At 44.3% G+C, this 27771-nt stretch overlaps 2 protein-coding genes and 1 long non-coding RNA gene across 4 annotated transcripts in view; 1 reads left to right on the plus strand and 2 right to left on the minus strand.

Annotated features, from left to right (window-relative positions):
• The window catches only part of LOC140519820 (uncharacterized), a 44209-nt gene that overhangs the window by 14304 nt on the left and 2134 nt on the right, over window positions 1–27771 (plus strand). The window contains exon 2 of one of the 2 annotated variants that reach the window (XM_072633448.1): window positions 13783–13792. The exons of the other annotated variant lie outside the window; for it this stretch is intronic. Coding sequence (XP_072489549.1) covers window positions 13783–13792 — 10 coding nt within the window. The remainder of the gene's footprint in view (window positions 1–13782; window positions 13793–27771) is intronic. 2 annotated transcript variants of the gene reach the window in all.
• Window positions 9817–13655, minus strand: LOC140519961 (uncharacterized). Its single transcript, XM_072633564.1, has 2 exons — window positions 13071–13655; window positions 9817–11330 (listed from the first exon to the last, which is right to left on the minus strand). The coding sequence occupies exons 1-2, from the start codon at window positions 13222–13224 to the stop codon at window positions 10621–10623; spliced, it is 864 nt and encodes a 287-aa protein (XP_072489665.1). The 5' UTR covers window positions 13225–13655; the 3' UTR covers window positions 9817–10620.
• The window catches only part of LOC140520025 (uncharacterized), a 31161-nt gene continuing 18718 nt past the window's right edge, over window positions 15329–27771 (minus strand). The window contains exon 2 of the long non-coding RNA XR_011972383.1: window positions 15329–17041. This is a non-coding gene — a long non-coding RNA (uncharacterized lncRNA). The remainder of the gene's footprint in view (window positions 17042–27771) is intronic.

Genomic DNA, 27771 nt, shown 5'->3' on the forward strand with positions numbered 1-27771 from the left:
AGGTTACACAGCTAGTAGGTGTCTGAGGTTAGATGTGAGTTTACGTCTTCCTGACTCCAGGCCTGACTCCAGGATAGTACTCTATCCTCAGAGCCATCTAGATGCTACTATATATTTAATGTGGGTGGGAAGTTTTTTCTCAGCATTTTACTATCCTACATATCAAATTTTGCTAGATCATATGGCTTTAAATGCAAATTGTTTTTACTGATCCACTGTTAATAAAAAGGGATTAATTTGGCTTTAATGTAATGAACTACATTGTTTTCAAAATTTGTTGAATTTTTCAAGTTATCCAATAATGGGAAGACTGAATGGCCTTTGCAATTTTGGAGAACTACTTCTAGACCCCAATTTTCAAAATTGTCTAACAAAGAGGAATTGAATACAATTTCAGTTGCTATGAGGCAGTTTAGTTCCAAATGGATATATTTATCAAGCTATAACTGGGAAAATGAGATTTAGCCTGATTTTAAAGATGAAACTGAAAGAGGAGAAATTAAAATTACCTAGGTCCATGAGGGGACAGTAGTTGATCAATATAGCCATTCATCTTTTTAGGGACTTCTTGCCTCTAAATTCCTTGACAAGTGCCAGGAGGATAATCTTGGGGTGTTCTCTCCACTGGAAGCCAAAGACTTTATTATTAAAGTCCAGAATTATAGGCCTTCCTCCCTTTAGATTCTATATTAAACTGAGATTGTAACTGAGATTCTATACAAAAGGGAGAAATAAGCTTCCAAGACACAAAAATTGTAACATGAGGGAAGAGATGAGTGAGTAGTTATAGCGATGCCAAAAAAAAAAAAAAAAAGCAGCAAAGAAAAGCAGCAATGAAACTTATTTTTTTTTTTTTTTTTAGTGAAAGCAGAAAATGGTTCATAAGGGGATCCAGATAAACAGGGCGGTGTTGGAACTATTCAATTAAATTTAAAAAGCAGAATCCAACAATATGTTGTTCAGAAGAAACACACCTGAAACATCAACGATTCAAAAAGAGTTAAAATAAAGTACCAGGGCAAAATCTATTATGCTTCAGCTGACGTGAAAAAAAAATGTGGGGGAGGTAGCAATCATAATATCAGACAAGAAATAGCAAAGATAGATGATTAAAAGAGATGAACAAAGAAAGTACTGTATGCTGAAAGACAATAGGCAATGAATTAGAAGATGGAAACAATGAATTAATGTCAATATTTTACATCTTTTTATAGTCATTTTAAAAATTTTGAATTTCAAATTCTCTCCATCCTCCCAGCTCCTCTCCCACCCGTTGAGAAGGGAAGCAATAAGACATCTATTATATACTTATGTTGTCATTCGGTCACGTCTGACTTTTTGTGACCCCGTGGACCATAGCACACCAGTCCCTTCTATCTTCTACTTTCTTGAAATCTGTCCAGATTCATTGTTTCCATGACATTATCCATCCATCTCATCGTCTGCTGTCCCCTTTTCCTTTTGTCTTCAGTCTTTCACAACATCAGGGTCTTGTCCAGTGAGTCCTGTCTTCTCATTATGTGTCCAAAGTATTTAAGCTTCCAGTGAATAGCCTGAATCGATTTAAGTATTGATTTGTTAACTGTATATGTGAAGTCATACAAAACATAGTTCCATATTAGCCATGTTGCCAGAAATAAAGAAAATGAAAAAAATGCTTCAATATACATTCAGAGTTTCTCAGTTCTGTCTCTCTGTGTCTTGTTCTCTCTCTGTCTCTCTGCCTGTGTGTATGTGTATGAGAAAACATTTTTATTGCGAGTTCTTTGGAATTTTCATGGATCATTGTATTGATCAGAGTATCTAAGTCTTTCACAGTTGATCATTATAACAATATTGCTACTTAACATTTTTCCAACGAATGGCATAATATCTAAATATTTAAAAGGAAAGCTAAATGAATTATAGACGGTAAACCTGTAATAACAAAGGACTTCAGTGCATCCCTTTCAGATGTAGATGAATCTAAACAAAAATTTTAAAAATTAGCAAGAAGACTACAGAATGATATCACAAAGATTATATGCTATGCCTATGTTAAATTTATACCACAAATATAGAATTGTTTCAACATAAAGAAAACTATCGATATGATCGATTATATTAACAATAAGAACAAAAAACATCATATGGATGTATCAGTAGATCAGACAAAACTTTAGACAAGCTTCAACACATTCCTGTTCATTTTTAATGGGAACTTCCAATATTTTACTAAGGAAAAAAAAGAATAAATGTATTTTATTATGATAAGTAGGATCCATCTAAAACCAAGAGCCAACATTATTTGTAATGGGGATAATATGGAATTTCAGATAAGATTGGAGCTAAAGCAAGGATGCCCATGGGCATATTATTATTTAATATAGTACTTAAAATGCTACCTATAGAAATAGGAAGAAAAAGAAATTGAGGAAATAAGCATGAACCAAGAGAAAACATTTTCACATTTTGCAGGTGATATGATGGTTTACTTAAATGACTCTAGAGAGTCTACTAAAAATTAATTGAAATATTAACTTTATCAAAGATAAAGGATATAATTGTCAATATTTAGTTACATACATATTTCCAACTCAGGTGAAAGAGATAAAAGAAAAATTGTATTTAAAATAAGCACAAAATATATAAAATGTTTGAGAATTTACCTGCCAAGACACACACAGGAACTATATGAACATAACTATAAAGCACTCTTTACACAAATACAGACTTACATAATTGGAAAAAATATTATTTGCTCATGGGTAATATAGTAAAGATGACAGTACTACCTAAATTAATATATTTATTGTCAAGCCAATCAGACATCCAAAAGATTACCTTATAGAAAAATATAAAACAATTTTTCTAGAAAAAAAATAATTCTAATTTGGTTCTAAAGGAACCAAAAATGTCAAGAATTCGGTAGATTAAAAGAAACACAGAAAATCGTTTAATTAGCCACTATTGAACAGTGATTTAACTGTCAGTTTATTGCTCCCAAACAAGAAGAAATGCCATTTGTTTTCTAAGGGCTTGAACAGATATTAAAATTATTTTGTATTTTGATATCACTTCAAGCTCTATCCTCACACTACTCTGTAAGGATTATGGTTGTTGTTGAGTCTTTTCATTTGTGTCCAACTCTCTGTTACCCCATTTGGGTTTTTCTTGGCAGAGATACTGGAGTGGTTTGCTGTTTCCTTCTCCAACTCATTTTATAGAGGAGGAAATGGAGGCAAGCAAGATTAAGTGACTTGCTGAGGGTCACACAGCTAGTTAAGTGTTTGAGGTCATATTCGAACTCAAGTCCTCCTGACTCCAGGGCTCGATTAGTATCCTCAGTGTCAGAGAGGGGAAGTGATTTGTCTTGAGTCACAGAACTAGCAGAGTTGACCTGGGAATCATGTTCTCACTCCCAAACCTGTGCTCACTCCTGGACTGTGCTCTTTCTGCTACAGCATAGTCTTTCCTTGAGGACAGATTACATCTTCATGAATCTCCACTGATGACAAATCATGAAGCCAGCCTCCATCTATAATCCCAGTGCCCATCAGAGATCATTTACAGCTCAAACTGTTCAGGACAGAAGCATTCTTCCAGTCACAAGGCTCATCCTTGCGTCTTCACTCTCCCTCACCTGTCATATCCCATTTGATGTGGCTTCCTACTTAGTCTCCCGGTCTCCAAATTGCCCCACCCCTTCTAGCTCATCCTCCCTCCACCCAAGGATTTGTCTTGATATGTGTTCTCTCACCGTTACCCACACTAGCTAGTTATGTCCACATTCAGTTGTGGGACTGAAAACTGCTGGTTTGGCTGCATTGTCATTTCCAAAAAGCCATTTAAAACCAAATCATTTACATAAATATGACTCCCTTCGAGATGGGATGTAGAAGGTGGGGAGCCTTTTCAGGAAGCCACCCTCAAAGCAATTGGAAGATGATGACTAGTAGCCCTGCACTGGCTGCACTCTGCTCCATTCCCTATTTCAGTCCCTCTTGGACCAAATCCAATCTGCACTATTTTCTCTGCTGAAACCTGAAAAATTACTCCCACTCTCTACCTCTGCTCTTAGCCATGTGCTGCTGAATAAAGTTGGGGAAAAAAAATCACAAGATGGAGTTGACTGAGTCCATTACAAGTTTACATTACCTAATCTTAACTGGGCCCTTTTACAGGAAGGCAATCATTTTATTCCTCCCCAAATCCAGTCTCTATCCAGCTCTCCCCAGTGGCTCTTCTCATCTTCCCACACACTCTCGTCTGAAATACCTGAGTCATTCACCAACACGTTCACCAAGAACTCTTCCTCCTTTTCCTGTCTCTCAGCATTCAGACATCTACCCCCACTATCTCCTTCTTCATTCCTTTCTCAAATGAAGTGGTGTTCCTTCTATTTGCCAAGACTCACCCTTCTACTGCCTCCTTGATCCCATGCACTCTTATCATCTCCAGCAGCTCAGCCCTACCATCATCTCTGTGTGTGTGTGTGTGTGTGTGTGTGTGTGTGTGTGTGTTCACTCATTTTCGGTAATATCCACCTCTTCCTGAGCCTTTTGGGGTTTTCTTGGCAATAATACTGGAATAGTTTGCCATTTTTCTTCTACAGTTCATTTTACAAATGAGGAAACTGAGATAAACAGGGTTAAAGCATTTGCGCAGCTAGTAAGTATCTGAGGCTGGATGTGTAGTCTTCCTAACTACAAGGCCAGTACTCTATCCGCTGAGCCATCTGGCTGCCCTGTTATCATACCTATTCTCTCTTTTGTCTTAAATCTCTCCCTCTCTCCTGGATCCTTCCCTGTTTGCTACAAACATGCTTGTGTCTGTCTTATCCTTAAAACACCCTCCCTGGAAGTTACCATGCCTACTAGCTATCATCCTACAGCTCCCTTCCTCTTCTTAGCTGATCTAGGGAGAGCTATCTAAACATGACCTCCATGTCTTCTCTCCTCTCCATTCCTCTTGTTTAAACCTCTGCAGTCTGACTTCTGACCTTACCATTCAGCTGAAAATGTTCTCCCTAAATTTATCTCTTAACAGCCAAATCTAAGAAGGAAATGGCAAACCCTTAACTGCAACAAAAGTGGTCTTCTCTCAAACTTCATCCTTTCTGACCACCAACAATCACCTTCTCCTTTCTCAGCTGTGCTGATGTTGCTGTCTCCTGGCTCTCCTTTCTGTATGTCTGCCTCTTCTCAGGCTCCTTTGCTGGATTTTGGCCCAGGTCAGGTCCACTAATGACACATTGCCCTGCAAGACTCTGCCCTGGGACTTCTTTGCTCCCTCTGTGCTATCTCCTCTGCTCCTCAAAGATCATCTCTATGCAGATGACTCTTAAACATATATATATATATATCTCATATATTATATAAACATATATTATAAATGTATATTAAATATATAAATATAGATATAGTTAGATCTCCAACCCTAGTTTCTCCTGACCTCTAGTCTTGTATCTCCAACAGCCATTTGGACATAATAATTGTTGAGGTTGTTCAGTCCCTTTTCAGTCATGTCTGACTCTTCATGACCCTATTTGGTGTTTTCTTGGCAAAGATACTGGAATGCTTTGCTAATTCCTTCTCCAGCTCATTTTACAGATGAGGAAACTGAGGCAAACAAGGTGAAGTGATTTGCTCAGGGTCACACGGTTAGTGTCAGGTTGGACTTGAAATCAAGTGGATGAGTCTTCCAGACCAAAGGTGTGACACATTTTGCACTATGGTGCCACCCAGCAACCCTCAGACGTATTAATAAGCAACATTTATATAGTGCATAAAAATTTGCAAAAGGCTTTACATATATTATCTCATTTGATGCACATAAAAACCCTATGCAGTATGTGCTATTACCCCATTTTACATGTAGAAAACTGAGGCTGAGAAAGATAAACTGACTCCAGTCTTCCTGCCCCCGAGTCCCACAACCTGATCTCTACCATCATGTTGTAGGCATCTTTAACTCAGTGCATCTATTCCACAAAACCCTTCTCTCTTCTGAATGGAATTCCCTCTTGCCATGAGGGGCCCTGCAATCCATCTGGTCCCTTACAAACTCATTGCCATCCTCACCTCTTCACACAAACCCTCCCTATAAACCTAGATTATCATTAATACCTGCATAGAATCTTTCCTATACACCTCCTCCTCTGCTCTGGCATGGCTACCACCCTAGGACAGGATGCTGACCCTCACCCCCTCACCCTTAGATCACTGCACTGCCTTTGGTTGGCACTTCTGCCTCCAGGCTCACCCTACTTCAATCTACCCTCCACTCAGCTGGCAAAGAGATTTCCCTAAAGCACAGAGCCCATTCATTCCCCATTCAATATTCTTCAGTGGTTCCTTATTAGGGATACCTTGAGGCAGCAGGGTACTTCCGCAAGTAGCATGTGGGACTGGAGTCAGAAAGAGCTGAATCGGAATCCAGCCCTACTAGCTTATGACCTTGGACAAATCACCGAACCTCTGTTTCCTCATCTGTTATACTAGCAAGCACTGATGTGAGGATCAAATGAGTTAACGTATGAAAAGTACATTATACAAGCTCTGTCTGTCTTCTACAGATGCCAGCTATTCTTATAACTGTCCCCACAATCAAGCATGAAGTCCTCTGGTTGGCATGGAAAGCCCTTCCCTGCCTATTCCCTTTCATAAGGGTTCTTATGAACCAGGCTTCTCACACATCATGCCTCCGCAACAAACTGTGATGCATCCATGTTGGTCTCACTTGTCATTCCTTGCATGGGACACCATCTCAGTACTCTCTGTTTTGGCATGGGCTCTCTCCTGTGCCCAAAATGTTCTCCCTCCTGTCCTCCTCCTCCATGTCTCTGTCTTCCTTCCCAGCTCACTTAAAATCTCGCTCCTAACCCTCCCTCCCACCGCCAAAGAGATGCTGGTGTCTTCCCTGCAAAGATCACCTTCCCTCTACCCTCTCTGTATCTAGTTTGTACCAATTTGTTTGCAAATTGTCACCCCACCTGGACTGCAAATTCATGGAGGACAGCGGCTCAGTCTTTCTTGGTAAGTCTAGCAAAGTACCAGTCAATTCCAAATTTGAATTGATTGTGTGACATGGGAGATGCCAGCACAGGACTGCCCAGCATGGAATGCCCTCATCACAGAAGGTGCTGTCCTCTATGAGCAAAACAGAATCTAAGAAATTAAGTAGCTCAAAAGAAACTCGAGATGTGCAAATTCAGAGAATCCACAGGGGCAGTTAGGCAGTGTAGTGGATAAAGTACTCACCCTGGAGTCAGGAGGACATGAGTTCAAATACTTGGTGCGTGACCCCTGGCAAGTCACTTAGCCCTGAGTGCTTCACCCAAGGGAGAGGGGGAGAGAGAGAGAGAGAGAGAGAGAGAGAGAGAGAGAGAGAGAGAGAGACAAAGAGAGAGAGTCCCAAATGTGCACGTGGACTATTTGTGCCTAACCTGTGGTAGAACTTTTGGAACTTGTATTGGTCTGATCAGCCACAGTTGGACACACTGTAACTTGACTCTAACATCATGATGTCATTTTGGTCCTCTTTGACAACAAGGAACCAGCCAACCAGCAGAATACCGGGAGCAGAGTGGGCACTTAATAAATGCTTGTTGACTGTCTGAAAGAAGACTGTACTTAGATTTCATCACTGCTAATGTATAAATTGCCCCATTAACACTAGAGTCTGACCCTAACGAATCATCTAGCTAACCCAGAAGAATCACTCCTCTGAAAACTCTTAGAAACAATGCAAGCTGAGGAAAACTTCCCCAGGCTAATTAGACCTTTAGATTAGGAACCTAAAATACATACCCAAATGAGTATTCATAAATCCTTACATCTTGCAATGAAGCCATAAATGGAATAGGATTGGACCTTCCTTTTTATTTTTTGATTTAAAATTAAGCAAAATTCAAATTTGGCAGCAACACATTTTCCTAATGTTCTGGGAAACAGTTGGGAAAGCTAGATAAAGAACTATCCTTAAAAAAAATCTTCTGCTATGTAATGTGGGAGGGAAGGGGGAGGATCCAGGATGGGGGGAACGGGTTTAGCTAGACCAACCAATAAACCTCCATTAGTCAATTTGGGAAGAAAAGAGATGTGGAGAGAGAAGATAGGGAAAAAACAATTTTCTTTACAACCTATCAGTTTCTGTAAGATAGAAAGGGCAACAGGGAAGACTGATGAATAAGGATTATTATTGGGTGCTTGTATTGTTTGGAAGAAGGAGGACAGTAATAAAATATCATCTTTGGGTCATTTGTGGGGAGCTTCAACAAATTCCTGGGAATTTGAAGTCAAGTTGTTGACCTGGCAACCCACAACCGAAAAAAGGGATTAACATTCCCTTGGAAATGAAGGGGTCATCAGAGCACCCTTACCCTCAGCACCTAAAAATAAAGCAGGTGGAGTGGTGGTCATTAGACAATGCCTAGAAATGGAGGCTTCCTCTGGAAGCCCTCTCTCCCAAAGTTGCTAGTGATGCAGTTGCATACATGTGTGTGACATATGTGTATGTGTATATATACAAAAATGTTAATATGTATCTATACATACATGTCTCCTTCAATAGAAGGTAAACTCCTTCAAAATATGAACTCTTCCATTTTTGGTTTTTTCTCTCCCAAAGTTTGGCACAAAGGAAGCATTTGACTGTTGATCGATTGACCTTACTCACTTCCTTCTCTGTACTGTACTTAGCCCCACGTGAGGGGATCTTGGAGATACTATTAAGAATATGCTGCCTTCATTCTTCAATTTTCTCTTAATTATAAAAATTTTTTATCAAATTTAAAAAGCTTTATATAGTCTAACACTGATCAAACTTCCTAATATCAGTGGCAAAATTTCAGATGATTATTATATTGCCCCAACTAATCTAGCAAAAAAAAAAAGTTGCTAATTCTATATAGAGTAGAAAAAGGTCTACAATATCAACAGAGAGTAGGAGATGACTCCCAGAGAAAGTAAAGGGGGAATCCCAGATTTTAGGCCTATGGTGTGCTCAATTTAATACCCGGGGTCTGTCTGACAGCTATTTAATGTCAGGTAAGATTAAAATCCTGCTCTGATTGTAAACCTTGCCCTCCCTGCATTCTATGATCCTTCCTCTCCTCCAGATCCTATAGATCTGTCATCTCCTTGATGTGGATCCACAACCCCCACTGCCTGAAGGAGGAAACGTGAAAGGGAGATAATCTCTCCAACTGGCCAGCCACAGAAACACTTCTCCCCTTCAAGCAGAGATTCTTAACTTGTTCTCCATCTCCCTTCTCAGAAAAAATACATGAAATATATGGGAATCAACCATATTTAAATGCAGTTATCAATTGTTTTTTTAACCCCAGACCCCACTCTAAGAACTCTTTCTTGCCCTAGAGGGATCAAAATGAAGGTAACTGAAGGAAGGTCTTGTGTGAGAAGAAAGGTAGCCATATATAATGAATAGAGTGCCAGCCTCTAAGCCAGGAGGACCTGGGTTCAAGTCCTACTCTGTGACCCTGAGGATATCCCCTTACTTCTCATTGTCCAGAAGGTACACCCTAAGGGCACTGGTGGAGCTTCCTCATCCAGGGCCCCCAACCTGTGAAATCAGAGACCCTAACCCTGTCTTTATGGTTGGACAGCATCAAATCCATTCCTCAAACCTATATGACAAGTACCGGACGTTTTAGAAATAAATTAATGTCCAAAAGGTCATCCCAAACATAAACGTATCCACTTGGCCATAAAATCTAAAATCTTCAAAAATCTAGAGAATGAATTCATCTCACTTTGTCAGATGGTTAGAATTGTGCAATACTCATTAAGAAAGAACGGAAAAAAAAGAGGAATGTTCAGGTTTGAATACCTACAAATTAGGCACTTTATTGTAATGTTTATCCAGGCAACAGACATTTTGTGACATCAGGATTTCATACTAAGCCACCAAGAGCTCAAAAATTCTTTTGGAATTACAAATATTGATAGCTGGATAGGGCCAAGCGCCCCAAAGGTATTGTTCCTAAGTTACATAAATGCCTTAGAGACGTGTCAATATGTCAGGCTCCAACTAAAGATTTCAGACAGAGAAATGTTGCTCACAAGCTGGATAGGACCATTTGTCAATACACGTGGTTTGGTAGCTCACTAAAGTCATCTTTGAACATGTTACTGGCAGGATGATCCCATATGAATTCTTTAACTTCAGCAAATAAATGGTAAAAGGTATATACAAAAAATAAGGTACATTTTACACATGGTAAAGAAATGTTGGCAAAGAAAACTTCAAACCAAGTCCGTTACTGTATCTACTACAGTATCTACTAATGTATTCAACAAAAGCTCAGCCCGGCTGACCTCAGACTCAGCCAATGCATCTCCAGTCCAAGCCTCCTTCGATAAGACAAGCTGGCATCACAGCTCAAGCCACCTTTGCACCGAGATACCAACAAGCATTGCTCAGAACACGGAACGTTCTTGTGAGATTTATCAGCAAAAACAAAGATGCCTGCGGAATGGGCTATTTAAAGCTGATTCACATCCTAAAGAAACACCAAAAACAGAGTAAAGAGGGTGATGGGCACAAAATAAGACCAGCAGCCCGTGGCCCTGCTGGGCGCGAGGTGTCTGCCGCCCTCGCTCGAAGCGCAGAGCCAGGTCAGGGGAAGCAGGCGTCGGGCACGCGGCAGGCCAGGCGGGCAGCCCTGGCACAGCTGCGCATGTGCACCGTCAGGCTGCCCCTCTGGGTGAAGGTCTTCTCGCACTGGCCGCACTTGTAGGGCCGGTCCCCCGTGTGCACGCGGAGGTGCTTGACCAGGTTGCCCCGGGCGCTGAAGCGCTTCCCACACTGCGCGCACTCGTAGGGCTTCTGGCCCGTGTGGATGCGCAGGTGAACCACGAGGCTGCCCTTCTGGCTGAAGGCCGTGCCGCACGCCTCGCACTTGTAGGGCTGCTCGCCCGTGTGCACACGCCGGTGCACCGAGAGGTTGCCTCCGTTCCGGAAGCATTTGCCGCAGTCCAGGCACACGTAGGGCTTCTCCCCTGTGTGCATTCGCTCGTGGACGGTCAGGCTGCCCTTCTGCTTGAAGGTCTTCTGGCACGCGGCACACTCGTAGGTCTTCTGGGCATAGCGCTCCTGGAAGTGCACGCTGAGGCTCATGTGCCCCTGGAAGGGGCCCACGCACAGGTGGCACTGGCAGTGCACCGGCATCACCGGCAAGGCCGGGGCCCCGGCGGCCAGCTCCTTGGCGGGGGCCGGGGCCTGCGGCTCGGGCTGTTCGGGCTCCGTCTCCTCGGCCTCTCGGGTCAGGACGCGATGCCCGCCGGCCTCACCATGTCCTCCTCCCACCGTCTCCGCACCGAGGAGCCCTGAAAGAGGAAAAGGGGCCAGAGCTGGTTAAGTGTACTGCCTTGTTATTACAGGCAGTCAGAGACACCTGACTTCAAGTCCAGCCTGGACAAGTCGCCGTACCTCCGTCTGCCTTGGTTTCCTCATCTGTAAAATGGGGGTAATAACAGCACTACCTCCCCAGATTGTTGGATCAAAGGAGACGATATTTGTAAGATGCTCTGTAAATGCTGGCTGTCATTAATTATCCTTGTTATCTCCTTCCTCTGAATGCTCCTAACTTCCCAACTTGGACTGTCCACTCTGCTCACCCTAAAAACCCCTTTGTCCCAAGCCAGGCGTGAAAGCTAAGGCCCTAAGCCACCAAATCTCCAACCAACTTGGCCCCCCCTCCAATTCAGTTTTACATGCCTATGGGAAGCCTTCCCTGCCTCTAACCAGCTCAACTGATCCCTAGCTGGGCAACACTGGACAACTGCTCTAACCTCCCGGCCTCAGTTTCTCCTTCTGTAAAATGGGAAGCTTGACACCCAAGCCATCCTCCTAACAACACACCTCATAGAGCGTATTCATCATCATCATCAATAAGCATTTATTAATGCTTTCTCCACCCACCAGGCGCCCTGCTCAGGGCTGGCCGGGTAAATATAAGTTAAGGACAGACATGGAGCACTTGCACATCCTAAAGTGCCATAGTCATGGAAGCTGTTACTCATTCATTTTCTGGGCTATTATTTTTGTTCTGTAAGTGTGGCTGTAGTGCAGACTGCTTGTGAAAAGTAAATGCAGAATCTGTCACAAAAAGGGAAATTTCCCAAATGAGATTCCTCTAGTTCAGTGATTCTGGAGGACACCTCCTTGGTCCTTCTGGATCTGTAGAGCCCAAAGGCCCAGTCAGGTTTGTCCCCAGTCCCACAGAGCAGGGACGCTGAAGGGGCTGGCTCTTCTCTAGCCCCTAACTGTTCATTCCTGTGACATTATTGTGAGTCCTGAGAGTGAGGAGGGAGGGGTGCAGGTGGCCCCTCAGAGACAGGCTGACAGACACAGGGCCAGCCCCTGAGGAGGGCCCCAGGAGCAGAAAAAGTGCTGACCCATGTATGCAGGCAGTACAGATGCAGGCCACATCTTGCTGGAGGCAGGGCAGGGGACACCAGCCAGATGTGGCAGCTCTCTCGGCAGCAGCACCAGCCCAAAGCAGTCTACAGACACAGAGGCAGCCAAGGGCACAGACCTGACCTTTCAGGCCTCAGTTTCTTTATCTGTACAAATGTGGGAGCTGGACAAATGTGGATCTCCTCCAGCTCTAAGTCAATCAATCAATCAATTCACCAAGGAGTGTGGATGAAGTGCCTGCCACAGGCTAAGAAAGAAGCAAAACACCTCCTGCCTCCAGAAATTTATATTCTAAAGCAATGGATAAACTTGGAATCTGGGAGACCTGAGTTCAAATCCCACCTCAGACGCTCACCAGCTGTGAGACTCCGGCTAAGAGTCTTGGCCGCTCTGTGACTCAATTTCCCCATCTGTAAAATGAGGCATCCTGCCACGTATCCCTACCTAGAGATGCGGTATGACGTCACAGGATTCCAGTGGGCGGGAGGTTACCATGGTGACACCCCTCCCACCTCGAGAAATGACGTCACGTAGGGGTCGGTTATTATGGTGACCGTGAGCAAACCTCCCCCGCCACCTCCATATCAGAACCTCCCACCCAGACCTGAGCTCAGATCGGAGGGGGGCGAGGGGCGCCCCGGACTCACCTCTTAGACCGAACAACCTACGGATCCAGAGACAGGCACTCTTCTGGTCGCAGGGACGGAGCTGCGCGCGCATCTCGTTCCTTGCACCCTCCCCCTCAGCCCAAACTACATTTCCCAGGCTCTCCCGGCCGATACCGGCCCAGACCTCCGTCATCGCGAGGCGCTCCGGTCCCAACCCCGCGGACCCGCTCACAGGAGTGCAGCCTAGGGCCTCGCGCACCTTCAGCTCTAGCTTAGTGGCGAAGCGGACTACGTTACCCAGAGTTCCTCGGGGGCGGTGCCAGGGCCAGCGCTTACTGAGCAGGCGCGTTGCGTAAGTCCGCCGCGGAGGCCTCTGGGAAAGAGCCTGCGCGTCAGGCGCCGCGGCCTGGGGCGCTTCGGGGTTCTGTCTATCTCACCATAGTTTCTTGCGCATTCGTTGCTCTGATCCGGAGGTGAGTCCCGCCCCTCTTCCCTCTTCCCTCCGCCCCATCTTTATGAGGAGGAACACCTGCGAACCCCGAGGCGGGCGGGAGCTGAGAACTGAATGGAAGTGGTTGCGCGCGCGCTCGTTTTCAACGTCTCCATGGCAACGTCCCTCCTCAGCCCCCGCGCGGGGCTCAATGCGCATGCTCGGCGCTGGAGTTCCGCAGGACGCTCGGAGCTCAGCGAAGTGGGGGCGGGGCCGGGGGCAGGGACGTCACCCCCCTCCCTTCCCCGGGTTCTTTTGTAGCGCTTACCGAGTGACGCAGCGCTCCTCGCTCTCGGCCCACCGCGGCTCCTCATCATACAGATGAGGACGCCGAGGCCTGCCCGGCGAGCTGGGCGCAGCTGCCGAGGTGGAGGGGGGCTCGCCGGAAGTCACAGAACAGCCCGGGGGGTCAGCCAGGGGGAGGGGCGGCAGAGCCCCGGAGAGGGTGCAGCGGGCAGCCGCTGGTCCAGCCCCTCCGGGCGCTCCTTTTACAGATGGGGAAACTGAGGCCCGATCTGAGCTGGTCCTGCGATAGCATGCAGGCGATGGGGATGGCCCGCAGGTCCGAGAGGGACGGGCACCCCGGCTCCGAACAGGGCTGAGAGCATTGAGCTCGGGGAGAGGAGGGCCTGGTGCCTGGGCTCTCCCCGCTCCGCAGTTAAGGAGGCAGCCAGAACTGGATTGGACACAGGCGGATCTGGCTGTCCTGGGGTCCAAGTGTGTGCAGGCCTTTGTCGGGTGGTGCTTGGCCCATGGCAGGACGGGAGGGCGAGGGTCCGGCATCGGAGGCAGTGCCTCGTGCAGCCCCAGCCCCGTGGCCTGGGCGGACACCGTCATCAGCCTAGAAAGGCCGGTGCGGTTCCCCCTGGATCCGGGCGGCCCCAGAGCTGTTTGAGAAGCTGGCACGGTCAGAGGTGGGCAGCAGCCTTGGGAGCATGGGTGAGGGTCCTGACCACGTCCAATCCCTCCTCTCCAGGCACTTGTTCCCTCTCAGGGCCATCTCTCAGAGGGCGAGAGGGATTGTTCTCAAATGCTGGTGGGAACATGTGGCAAGGGGGCCAGTACACGCGAGGGCCTCCCAGTTTTCTCCAGGTCCAGAGCTTTGTAACCTGCAGTGAGAAACTTGCTTTTTAAATGTTTTGATGACAGTATCTCAGGTTTCCTTTGTTATCCTATTATGGCAAAATGAGTAAGATCTTAGTGCTTTAAGTCAGGAGGATCTGAATTCAAATCCAGCCATAGATACCTACTTAACTATGTGACCCAGGGCAGGTCACTTTCCCTCCCTCCTCGTCACTCTCCTTATCGGTAAAATGGGGAGAATAGCAGCAACTACTTCTCAGAGTTGCTGTGAGGGTGAAATGAGATCGTATTTGTAAAATGCTGGTTGTAATGATTAGATGATGCATTTAAAAAACATTATTCTGAGAAAGACTCCATTAGTGTCAGCAGACCCCAGAGGAGCCTATCATCCTAAAGATATAAAGAACCTCTGCTCTAGGATAAAAGATCAACACCTCAGTTTGGATTTTAAAGTCATTCATTACCAGACCCCACCCTGTCTTTGCAGCCTCATTCTACAACGCTACATACAGTCTGGCCAAGCAGGACTTCTCTTTGGTTCTGACACTGCATGAACTCCCTCATACCTGGAAGGCCCTGCCCTGGCCTCTGCTCATGGAATCCCTCACTTCCTCCCAGACACCACTCATGTACCACCATGGATCCAAGCCTTTTCTGTTCCCAAGCCCTCCCCACTAATTGCTAGTGCCTTCCCTCTCCACCACTTTTATTTAACTATGTTGTCTTTATTTTGTAAAATTCATTCTGCAGTATGCTTATTTTTAATGCATTGATATGCTTTTTACATCACCACAATTTTTTCCAGTATCTTTCCCTCTTCCCCATCACAGAGGGCCATCCTGCCTAAAAAATAATACTTTTAAAAAGGTGCCTCCCATTGCAGGGCCTCCTCTTGGCTGGGCATGGGTCTTCTCATGTCCCCCCTCTTTGAGACTGGCGTTTGATGGTCTCATGAATGCCAGCCCCAGGATTTTGTGAGGGACCACATGGATATATGCAGCATATGCTGGGCAGAACCCATTTTCTCGGATCACTTGGAACACACAGTTCAGTTCCCATGATGTGGTTTCCAAAACTCCATCCCCTGGAGCTCAGTGTTGTCTCAACCAGGGTGTAGGTGCTGCTGCAGCACCATTGGCCTTCTGGGGTAGGGGTGAGGGGCACTCTCATTGCCTAGGAAGTCTGAAGCTACTACCCTTTCATACCCCCTTTCTTTTCTCCCAGCTGTGCCTTCTTAAGATTGTCCTTCCATCCAAAGAGGTGGATATGGCCACCATCAGCCTCCCTGCCAAGTCCCAGGTGAGTGAGAGTCTTCTCTTTTCCTGAAATGCCATCTCAGTCCTTTGACTTTGGGGGTAATAGCCCGTAAAAGCATCTTCTGGCATTTTCTTTATCTTCTCAATAGCTTTTTCCATTGCCAGGAGAAATGCCCATTAGGCATGCTTTTTGGTGGGTACCACTGAGCCTTGACTTGAAAGCATTTACAGCTTCTTCTTGAGATTCTACATGGGGACTCTGACCTGGATGGGGAGGTGAGTTGGCCAGAATCCTAATGTTTGGGAAATGGAGGTCTTAGCTAGTGCTCCCATCTTCCTCTTCTGAAATGAAACCTCAGCCTTCCTGGAAATTTCTTGCTCATCTAACTAAAGCCTCTATCTCCACAGAGCTTTATACCTGTAGACATCCAGGTGTAAGCAGCATCAGGTCATTGCTCGTTACTGTAGAAGGAGGCATTTGGCAGATTCAAAAACCTTAAGGAGCCAGGGCATCATTATGTGCAAGCATTTGGGATCATTGATGAGGAGCCATATGCCCCAGGTATCTTGGGGCAAAGACAGCTTGAGGCCACCGACCTCAAGGCAACCAGTGAGAAAAAGCAGGCTCAAATCAGTGTGGAAATAGTCAGAGATAAGGTGAAAGAAGGTGGGAGGGTCCAGAATGTGGTGGGCTCCACTTTGGATGCCCTTACATCAGGCCTTCTCTGGGACCTTCCCCTTGTGGTGACAAACTTGACAAGTTAATGAATTACACCTGTATAAAAACTTCTTCCCCATTGCCAGGCCTTTATAAGATAAATAAAAAGAGTGACTTTGTAGCATTGTTATTACAGACAGATGTTTTATTTTACAAAATGGCCAGTCTGACATTGGAATGTTATCTTACAGTCACTTGTAAAGTTGAGCTAATCTGTTTGTGTCAGTCAGATGATTGTAAAATAGCATAATTCTGATTGTAAAGTACACTTTAAATACTATGATAAGTAGATTCAGCTCTGCCATCTCATTTGATCTTTGTGACCGCCCTGAAGGAAGGAAAGTTTCCGTTGGGGGGAGGGCACAGGAGGACACAATCACTGTCTCCACATAGTTCATGCTCTCGTGTCTCGTGGTGTAGACTTTAGACTTAACTATGTCTGCTCCCAGAGGCGGGGCTCCAACTAGTGGCGAGAAGTAAAAGAGAGAGAGAGGTTTCAATTCTCCAGAAGGACAAGCTTTGTGAGAAGTAGAACTCTCCAGAAAAGAAATGGATCACTCTACAGGGCTCTGGGATGGGGTCTTTCCTCAGGGAAGCTGCCTGTTTTCCATCTTATTTCATAAGATTATTTCCTCATGCCTAGCACAGTGGCCAGTAGAACACAGGTGCTTAATGTTTGATGGTGGTGATTTGTTCCTGCATCATTGTCTTTCCTTTCAACATGTATGTCTGTGAAACATTTGCATTTTCATGCACATGACCAAGTGAACAAAGAGCCCCCAAGGCAAGAAGACTCGAGTTCAAGACTTGCCTCAGAAGCTTCCTGGCTTGTTGTCACTTTACTCAGTGCCCTTGGCCAGTTCCTGAGACTGTTCATTCCAGGGCAGGGGCCTCACCTGTGTTAGGACAAGGAGTTGGGAGGAGGGGAGGAAAGGGCTTATACTGATGAAATAACTAGTCCTGACCCTCCCCACCTCCTGCCCCCAAATTACGGTTATTGTTCCTTGATGACATTTTTCCTTGGATGCTTCCTAATGATATATAGGGTGAGTCTTTATCCTCATAAATAAGTTATCTCCCAATTCCCCTTGGAGAAAGGGATGGCTTCTGGCATACCTTTCTTATAGAAAGCTAACTCCGTATGACACATGATGCTTGTCGGTCACCACTACAAAGGGCTCCTCTCAAGATTTGAAGGAGCCATCCCCACATTGACTGTGCCAATGGGCAGTGATTGACAGGAAAGCTTGGAAGTGGGGGGAGGATCAAATAAAGAGTTCAATCTCATTGGAAGGGAAGGTGATACATGGCCATGGAGAGCCCTTCTGGACCTATAGCAGGTGGATATGTATGAGTGAAGTCCTGTGGGCATGGGAGGGCTGGACATGGGGCTTTGGGGCCAGAGAAGACCACAGCCCTCTCCTATTCAGGGGTTTGAGGAAAGGTTTGGCCATCCTTAAATCAAAAATCAGGAGTCATTTTGTTCAGTGGTATTGATGGACAAGTGAACATATTTGAAACCAAGAGATCTATGTCCTAACTCCCCCCAGGGACCTCAGGGCTTCCCTTTTCTCATGTGTGTCACTAAGAACTGGGATGTGGGGACCCCCAAGCTCCCTCCATTTCCAAAAGAGTTGGGAGTTTTTAGGAATTGAATTAATTAAACATTTAGCTTTAGAACTATGGACAAGGCACCTTTACTTCTCAGCCTCTTTTCATGAATGATCTCATACCAATGTTCAAAAAATCATTTGGCAAATTAAGGCCCTTATCTGTGTAAATGTGAACCAGGCATGCAACTAGATGTGAATGAGCATTGATACCAGCTGTTGATCAGATCCATGAGCATTTCTGACTATAGAATTAGAATCACAGAATCACTGCTTCCTCTTTTTGTAAGTCAGGAAATAAAACCCAGACAGGGCTTGTGACTTGTGTCACATTCCAAGGTAGCATAGTCTAGGTTCCTCACATTCTCTGCTACAGCCGAGAAAGGAAAATTGCATGCAGCCAGCTGGACCCTCAGGCAATCAATCAGAAGCATCCAACCATTAGTTTCTGATAGGCCAGAAAGACAACTTAGTGACATCAAGTCCTGGCAAAGCCTGGGACTTTTCAGTACTCAGATCAGCACAAGTGAGGAAATATCAAGGGAGGTGATGGTTGGTTTTTGTTTTGTTTTGTTTTAAGTAGCAGGAAAATTAGGGTAAATTAAATATCAATTATTGGCAGTTGAAATTTAATGAAATAGGTACCAAATTTTTTCCAGGTGTATTATATTCCAGATGGCACTATCTCATGTTGTAGAAATGTGGCTTTTAGCAATTGATATGCTTATTAATAAAGAGTTTATTCTTATACACAAGCATAACAGACCTGTTCTTACTCTCCACTGACCCTCGCTGGTTGGCCCAGGCCACTCACCAAGCACCACAGTGGGCAGCTGGTCACATTGCAGGACAACACCCCCTCCATGTAAGTGTACACCAAGGCAGTGCTTGAGGATTTAAAGTGCTTCCCTCACAACCATGTATAAGGCCGGTCATTGTCTTGATTTGAATGATGAAGAACCTGAGGTCATAGGGAGGTAAATGGCAGACCCCTGACTTTGTGTCCACCCAGCACTCTTGCTGGCAGTTATTTGCCAAGCACTGTGCTGGCCACAGGGAGTGAAACCATCTCTACTTATAAAGAGCTTACTGTGTCCTAATGGGGAAACATTAAGCATGTGTGCACACAAACATATACATGTGCACTCATGCTTAAGGACAGAAGTGAGCCACTATTTGGTGGATAGACTGGAGAAGGGAAAGACCAGTTAGGAGGCCATTGCAGAAACGTAGGTGAGAGGTGAAGTGATGTGAGATGGGAGGGGCTGTGTGAGGAGAGAAGAAGCTTCAGATTCAAAAGCTGTTGCCAAGATAGAAATAGCCAGATTCGGCAGCTGCTTGGATACATGGGCTGAGTTAAAGTGAGGAGTCCAGAATAATGCCAGCGTTACAAACCTCGTGACAGAAATATGGATGTTTGGAAGAAGGCTAAGCTTAGGGCCACAGTCAGGCATCCTGTTTTGTACATGTTGAGTCTGAGATGCCTCTGAGGTGTCCAGTTTGAATTGTTCAGAGAGCAGTTAGATTGGAGCTCAAGATCTTTGAGTCGTCTGGGAACAGAGAGGTCACTGAAAGAGGGTGGAGAAGAAACCCAAAAACAGCCTTGGGAAATGCCCATTTTATTGGGCATGACATGAAAAATAAGCCAGCAGAGGAGAGTGAGGGGTCAGTGAAAGGGCCAGAAAAGATTGGTGCCATAAGAGCCTAAGGAACAGAGAGTATTGGGAGGATAGGACCGCAGCCCACTGGAGGGGAGAGCAGAGCAGGGTAGGTGCTTGGGAGGGATAAAGTTGACTTCAATAGTGAGAATGTTTGAGGAACTGGGAGCTTAGGGAAGACATTGATCCATGTGCTACATTCCTTGAGAAGTAAAGGAAAATAACCTTGTGGCCAGTAGAAAACCACTACCATGATTTGAGTACGGTGAAAAGTATTGGTACTGTACATTTCAGAGGAGAGGCTACTGAATCATAATAGCAAAGGCAAAGTCTAAAAGTAGCAATGGGCAACCCTCCCTTCCATGGGCCTAAAATGGCGGGATTGAGGTGGTGATAAGATACGGTACAGCCACAGTGGAAAGAATGGCCAAAGATGCAGTTTTAAATGAAGGAAATCAAGTCTCAATAAATGGAGACAGAGAAAAGTAGTGTGGGAACAATCCAGAATGGAAGACATTTTATTCATCGTGGAACAGGAATCCCAGAGGGCAAGGTGGAAGGGCATGGGCAGTTCAGGCAGTACCTGGACTGAAGAGGGTTGAAAAGGATGCAAAAAAGAACTGAATGTAGGTGCTGGATATAATTCGATCTTCCTGTTAAATATGCCACATTGCTTCTGTATTTACTTTAGAGTTTACTGAGGACTTTATGCCTGTGGGTTAAATAATATGCAGATATTATCCTGATTTTGTAGCTGAGGAAACTGATACCCCTTGTACAAACTGGAATATAATTTAAAAGGAATTTTTCAAAATATATTCGAATTGTTTTCATTATAAGCTGTGATGATCCCCTATGAAGATGCTTTAGAACAAAAAAGAACCAGGGGAACTTTGTTGCCTCCTTCCTATGTATCATATGTGGTATGCCTCTGCATGAATAGTGATACCTACTCAGTATAGTAATCTGGTGATTAGGTTTCTTCAGGGATGTTTAACAAAAATTACAAACTGATTAGAAAATCAACTTAAGTTGTAATACCTTAGAAAAATACAACTTTTTAACAGAGAAATTAATCAGTTTCCTAATTATTGTTGAGAAGTATCCAGATAGAGCAAGGCTGCAGAAGAAACAGAAAAACTTCTTACAAAAGGTTATTTTCTCTTCAAGCTGATCCATGAATAGCGGTGTTAGTTGCACTCACTGACATACTCTCTGACCTTATTTTCTTCAAATAAACACTGCCTAACCCACAAAATTCAGACTGTTCCATTCCAATCGCTGATTGCCCTTGCCCCTGCATGATCCATTCACCCTTTGTCCTCTTCCCACCCATTTCCCCCAAATGGAAGAGGATATCCTGGCCTTATTGCCCCAGTGACCAGTCTCTGAGACAGGAACACTTCGACTCCCTTTTACACTAAAACTTTGATTCCTATCAAACACAAGAGATGGTTATTGCACTAGCATGTATATGAAAGAACATTTCCAGTAACATAGTTACAGTAAAAAGAATAGTTGACATTCTAGAGTGTTACAAAATTTACAAAGGCTTTACATGGGTTTTCTCATTTGGTCCAACACCCTCAACTGTCTTCAATATCTATAAACTTAAAAGATAACCAAAAATATTTCCAGCTATAAGCAGGCACAGAAAGGACCCAAGGGGAACCTAGAAGGCAGAGGGAGACAAAGCCTATAATATGTTTGCTCAGTTTGCTACCCAGAGGAAAAGTTGTTTTGTTGGCTTTATGTATTTATGAACACAGCCCAGGATCAAAACTTGGGTGTGTTTGATAAGTGGGAGAGAGAATCATGAAGAAAGAACAGCAGAGAGGAGAGTAGGAATGGTTCAGCAGAGAGCCAGAGCTGGGTCAGGGGAAGACAGAAATGGGGATGCTGTGGGCGAGAGAAAAATACAGCTGGGGGCCCTGGGCACAGCCAGCATGATGTCTGGGGTCGAGTCAGGACCCATGGACTCTGTCGAGGACATTGGCATCAACAGCACAGTACAATCATTGCAGTTTGTTTTGGCATCCCTTTGCTTACTGAAAAAGGAAAAAAGGGAAACGATTAATTTAGAATGAAGGCAATGAAAATTTCATTGAATTTTCTAATAGTTAAGTTGATAAAGACTATGAACAAGTTTTCAAAAGAAGAAGTGAAACTTTGAGCAAGCCCACCAAAAATGCCCAGAGTCACCAGTAAGAGACCAGAGCTTCTACCTTGCCCTGGAGGGGACCCCTTCATTTCACAGAGGAGGCTGGTGAGGCCTGGGCAGGGTCAATCACACTGGCAGGAAAGGTTCAAGGCAGCATTTGAACCCTGAGCCCCTAACTCCACAGCTGTGCTCTCATCTTTCACCTCCCACTCATCAAATTGGCAGCGGTGTTAAGAGAGACTTTGTTTATGTGTTGCTGGAGGAGCTCTGAACTGGTCCAGCTGTTTTAGAAAGTTCTTTGTAATGATGTGAGCAAAGTGAGGTACCCCAAGGAGGTCGAAGAGAAAGAAGGGGCCATAGGAAAATATTCAGCAGCAGCATTCTGTGGTGGCAGAAAACTGGAGGAGTAGTAAGTGGCCATTTATTGGGAAACAGTTAAAGAAATTGTCTGCAAGAATGTAATGAAACACTGTGCCTGAAGGCTTGATAAATAGAAACGATTGATTGAAACAAGAAGACTTTTATGAACTGAGGCAGAGTGAAGAGAGAAAGAGCCCCCAGAACAAACACATGCTACAGCCACAATGCTGTGATCAAAACTCAGACCCATCTGCACCTGGCCCCAGGAACACAGGACATTTGGGGCCCCTCATCCAGGAGAGGCACAAAATGGTGGACAGGCGTGTCAACTGGGAAGTGCAGGGACTTTGTCTTTGTTACAAGGGAAGATTCTCGAGGGGGCAGTATATTGGAAAATGACTGAGAAACACAAGTCACACTCTCTAATTGGAATGACTAAGCTTGACCAGAGGAGACTGGAGAAAATGCACCTCCCTTCTTTTCTATTGTGTTAGGGAATGGAGGGGGAGGTGGAAGCATCTTTGTGCTGGTTGGTTTTGTCAAAGTGCTTTATTTTTCTTTGTGGCAAATGAATATATATGTATTACAAATGGAAGGCATCAAAATAAATAAGATAAAAAATTTAAAGTTAAAATAACTGGTACTTCAAATTAAGCACTTCTCTCTTTTCCTTGCTTTAGTAAATCCATGCAAATGAGAACTTCATCAGAACCAATCTAATATGATGTTTCACTTCAAAAACTGATTTCTCAGAAGATGTTTTTTAAATTAAGGAATTAACTAAAAATTATTTTGAATTTTAATTTTTTTTCATTCTTAAAAACAAATAATGTAATTAGAAAAAAATAAAATATTATTTAAAACAAAAAAACATAAGTAACTACTGGGAAAGCATGAACTACAACCTTTTTTTGACATTAATGACTTCCTTTTTTTAAAAAATGGTTAAAATAAGACTTTCATAACTCAAAGTGTGGTTCTTAACCTGAGCAGAGGGTGGGGGGAGAGCATAGGTTAGTAAACTTGTATTAGAAAAAAATAACATTTTTAATTTCACTAGCTTCTAACTGAAATTTAGCATCTATTTCATTTGGATTTTTTTAAAAATCATCATTCCAAGAAGAGATTTAAAGGTTTCACCAAACTACCAAAGGAGTCTATGACATACAAAAGTTTAGAAAACTGACTTAAAGAATGGTCTTTGCTTAATTGGAAACTTGGCTCCTCCCCAGCCATTGCAGGTGATGGAGATGTTTCTGTGCACAGAATATACAGGCAGTATATATGTCTAGGACAAAAAAAAATCTTCAAGAATATGTAGAAAATTGGAATAGGAAGATCCACCTCCCCAACAGAACCTGCCCTGGGCTCGGCAGATGAATTTAGAGCCAGGGAGGGGTCATAAGGATCACGCATGTGACCTAGACCTGTCATTCCACTAAATTGCTCTTCTGCTCTCCTTTCTCCTCTTTGTCTGTTGAAATGTTAACCATGATCCATTCCAGTGTGGCTTTGATTGCTCCCTTTGTCTGAACAGTCCTAAAAATTATGCCAGGAATATCACTATTGGATTGGATATTGTAGCCTTGTGTAGCCTTTGGTTGTTTCACTTGTGTAAGTCTTTCCTCTATAAAAAATAAATTGACTCCTATTGGAGGCTTTTTATGTTGTCCAGAGTCTAGCCCAACAATTTGGTTTACACTCAGAACCCTGGAAATTATTAGGGTACATGTTGCTAAAACTATAATATGTGATGCTTCTTCGACAATGAGGCCAACTCCAGGGCCATTGCAGGGGAAGGTTCCTGGGCCCTGGCAGGTGTGTGTGTGTGGTGTTTCAGGACTCAGTGACGTTGGAGGATGTGGCTGTGGACTTCACCCAAGATGAGTGGGAGCGACTGAACCCTACTCAGAGGGATCTGTACAGGGATGTGATGCTGGAGAACTATAGGAACCTGGTCTCTCTGGGTAAGGACAGTTTCCCCTGTGACTTAAAACTGCCTTTTGGACTTTGTTCAATCACTGTCAGCTGTGGGACCTTGGAAGTGCTCAGCTGAGGGTCAGGGGTCTGATGGCAATCCCTTTGCTAATCTTTTCATTTAAAAAATAAATAACTGTACTGGGAAAGTATGAACTAAAACCTTTGACACTGATAACTTCATTTAAAAAAGCTGGTTAAAATAAAACTTTAATTACTTAAATGTGAGTTCTTAATCTTGGGGATTGTTATTTCTTCTTCTGTGCTCTGTGTAGAGTTTGAAATGGGAAGCTTCTTTCCATGTGCAGGCCTAAGGCTGATCCTTTCCAATCCTCATCACCTAAAATGCTCGGGACACATCACTCTATAGGCATTCTCATCGTCTTATGTGAGAAAAGGGCCGATGAGCTAATGCTTTGTGAGCCCTTCTAGATCTAATCCATCATTTATTAAGCACTTACTGTATGCTTGGTACAGGGATACAGAAGGAATTCCTCAACTTTTTATTTTACAAAGGTAGCAGTATGTGTCCTTCAGGGATCTTTCCTCCCTTCCTTGTCACCTTACTGTTTTATCTTCACTTCTCAAGACCAAAGAAGTGGGACAGTGCTTTGAGATGGTTATTTATCCCTGGCACAATCAAGTCCCATTTATTTCCCCACGAACAGGACTTGCAGTTTCCCAACCTGATAGACTCTTCCAGCTGGAACAAGGGAAGGAGTTGTGGATGCTGAAGAGAAAAGTCCTAAGAAGTGCCCATCCAGGTGAGTGAGTGAGAACCAGGTGGACCAGAGCCATTGAGGCTGTATGGAAAGGTGCTGGTGTTAGAAGGCGAGTTTGCTCAGACTGCAGAAAGGAGGCTAGTTCCTGAAACCCCCTTTCTCTAAGCTGTAGTCTTTGCTTCATATATTGTTGCCCTGCCGTTGCACCTCTCACACTTTATCTGGTCCCAAGAGGTAACCCTCCTGCCCAAAGCCAGCTGTCCTCTGAATCCCAGCCCTTCTTATCTCCTGTAATTGCACTGTGACGATTATTGTCTTCTTCTCTGCCATCTTCAGTCTCCTAGTTAATGCTGGCATCCTTTCCCCAGGCTTTATCTTCTTTGGTCTCCTTGTCACATTTAACAGTTTGACCCTCCTTGAGACTCTAGCCACCTCTGATTTGTCGGACCTGATGCTCATGGCACCCTCATTTTTCTCCCAGCACTGACTGCAGGTGCCCCACTAAGTTCTGTCCTCTTCCCTCAAGGCCATTGAGTTATAGTAGATGGAGTTCTGGGCCTGGAGCCAGGAAGGCCTCAGGCACTTTCTAGCTCTGTGACCCTGGGCCAAGTTACTTCCCCTCTGCTTTGCCTCAGTCTCTTCACTGTAAAATGGTAGTATTAACAGCACCTACTACCTGGGGAGTTTGTGAGATTTAAGTGAGGTCATGTTTGTAAGAAGCCCTTAGCCCAGTAGCTATGCACATAGTAGGCGCTTAATAAAGATTTCCTTCCTTCCTGCCTCTCCCTCCCTCACCAAATTCATTGTCTCCAAGATCTTATCTGTGTACTATGTTCTAATTTCATCATTCACCCTAACCACTTATCTAGGCCATATTTCTACCCATTTAAATCATGTCATCTTGGAGAACCCCACTTGCACTGCAAGTTCATCAGAGTCACTGTCATCCCTTTCTTCATTTAACCATTTCCAGTCGAGGTACCATTGCTCTTCCAGAGGCTTTGGATGCAGGCCCTGATATGCTGGACCAACATACTTTCTCCTTTGTGGTTCTCTGGCTCCCAAACCAACTGTCCCACCAAGGTCCTACAACTGAGGTGCTCTTCCCAGGGCTCACCTTCCACCTTCCCTTCCCTGCTTCCTCTGTCCCTTGTCTGGCAGAACTCTATGAAGAGGAGAATGTTCCCAGTGCTTTCACCATTCTCAGAGCACAGGATCCCTAGTTGTAGCCTCATCCTTGTAAACTATTCAGGGCAGGGTAAATGAAAAAGCTATTTCAGCTCTTTGTCAACTTCACAAGTTCCTATTGAGTCTCCCTTTAAACCACCTCCTGCATTTGGTCTTATTCTCTGCAGTTCCATCCCCATTCAGACCTTGATCATCACTGCAACAGTCCTCTCCTTCCCTTTATCCATCCTGAATGTCATTGCCAGACTCATCTCCCCAAAGCCATGTTCATCACACCTTTTCTCCTTTCAAGAACTTACCATGACCTCATTTTGTCCCCCTCATTATATCTTAAACCATTTAGCATTCATTGTCTTCCATTTGCCACAAACATGCTAGTTTTTGCCCTCCTCTAATCAGGCCACTCTTGTCCCTGTCTCCCATCACCCTGCTCTATGACCACCCAGCATGTCCTCCCCATCCTCTCTGGTTATCTAAATAGACATCCCTTGAAGCTAAAATTAAGTTGTACCTAAAATCAAGCTTTTCTTACTTGCAGACAATGATTTCTCTCTGTAATTCTGTTGTCCTACTAATAGTCTTGTTCTGTGTGGTCATTTCTTTGATGATATAGTTTATAGTTTTATGTTTGCTACTCTTATGTGTCTTCCCTGTCCCCAGCTGGAACACCTTAGAGGGAAGGGTCTGTCTTGCATTTATTTTGCATTTTTAGTGCCAGAAACAGGTGTTCAATGAATATTAGATTGGTTGGGTTTTATAGTGACAAGCATGGGGAAGGCTTTCTCCTCCTTCTTTGGGTTAGGGGTCACCTCCTTATTTCTTTGACATGCTTCATCCTGACCATTCATGCATTTAGTAAGTTTGTACTGAGTTTCCTACTAACTGCTAGACCTAAGGATGATTCAGATCAAATACAAAACATTAGTAATTTAAGAAAATTCACATTTCATGGGAGAGAAAACTTTGGAAGCATAAGGGACAGTGAAATAACAGTGCAAGGCAATATCTGGATGATGCTTGCCAAATGTGGAATAAAGGACAGTTCCATCAGGCATATCAGAGAGATCCATACAGACCAATTTATCTGGGAAAGACTTTGGGGAGAAAATGTCCCCTTGAGCTGGCCCTCGATGGAAAGGACATCCATTCTTCAATGGATAGGAAAGATTCTTTCATGTAGGGCTAATGGCATGAGCTAAATCTTGGACATGGGCATAAACTAGCATTCAGGACTGATGTGAGAAGCAGTGGTAACTGAAATGAAATAGGTTTGGAAGGAGAAAAAGAAAGGATTAATTAGGCACTTCCTATGTGGAAAGCATTGTGTTAAACATCAGGGATAGAAATATAAAAAGAGGCATCCCCTGTCCTCAGGGAGCTTATATTCCAGTAGAACAGAGTGAGACCACATATAGAAGGGCACAATGACCAGTATTCTGGGGACGAGTTCACAAGTAACTGTGTTGGTTTGACTTGGCTCCACCTTACGCTGGTTCCACCTACTGGACACAGTAGAG

This window comes from Notamacropus eugenii, chromosome 1, assembly GCF_028372415.1.
Source record: "Notamacropus eugenii isolate mMacEug1 chromosome 1, mMacEug1.pri_v2, whole genome shotgun sequence".
Taxonomy (NCBI): domain Eukaryota; kingdom Metazoa; phylum Chordata; class Mammalia; order Diprotodontia; family Macropodidae; genus Notamacropus; species Notamacropus eugenii.

Coding starts and splice junctions, on each gene's coding strand:
- LOC140519961 (XM_072633564.1), bottom strand. CDS start 13,224: ATGACGGAGGTCTGGGCCGGTATCGGCCGGGAGAGCCTGGGAAATGTA. Junction 11,331..13,070: donor TAGGTTGTTCGGTCTAAGAG/GTGAGTCCGGGG, acceptor TTCCTCTTTCAG/GGCTCCTCGGTGCGGAGACG.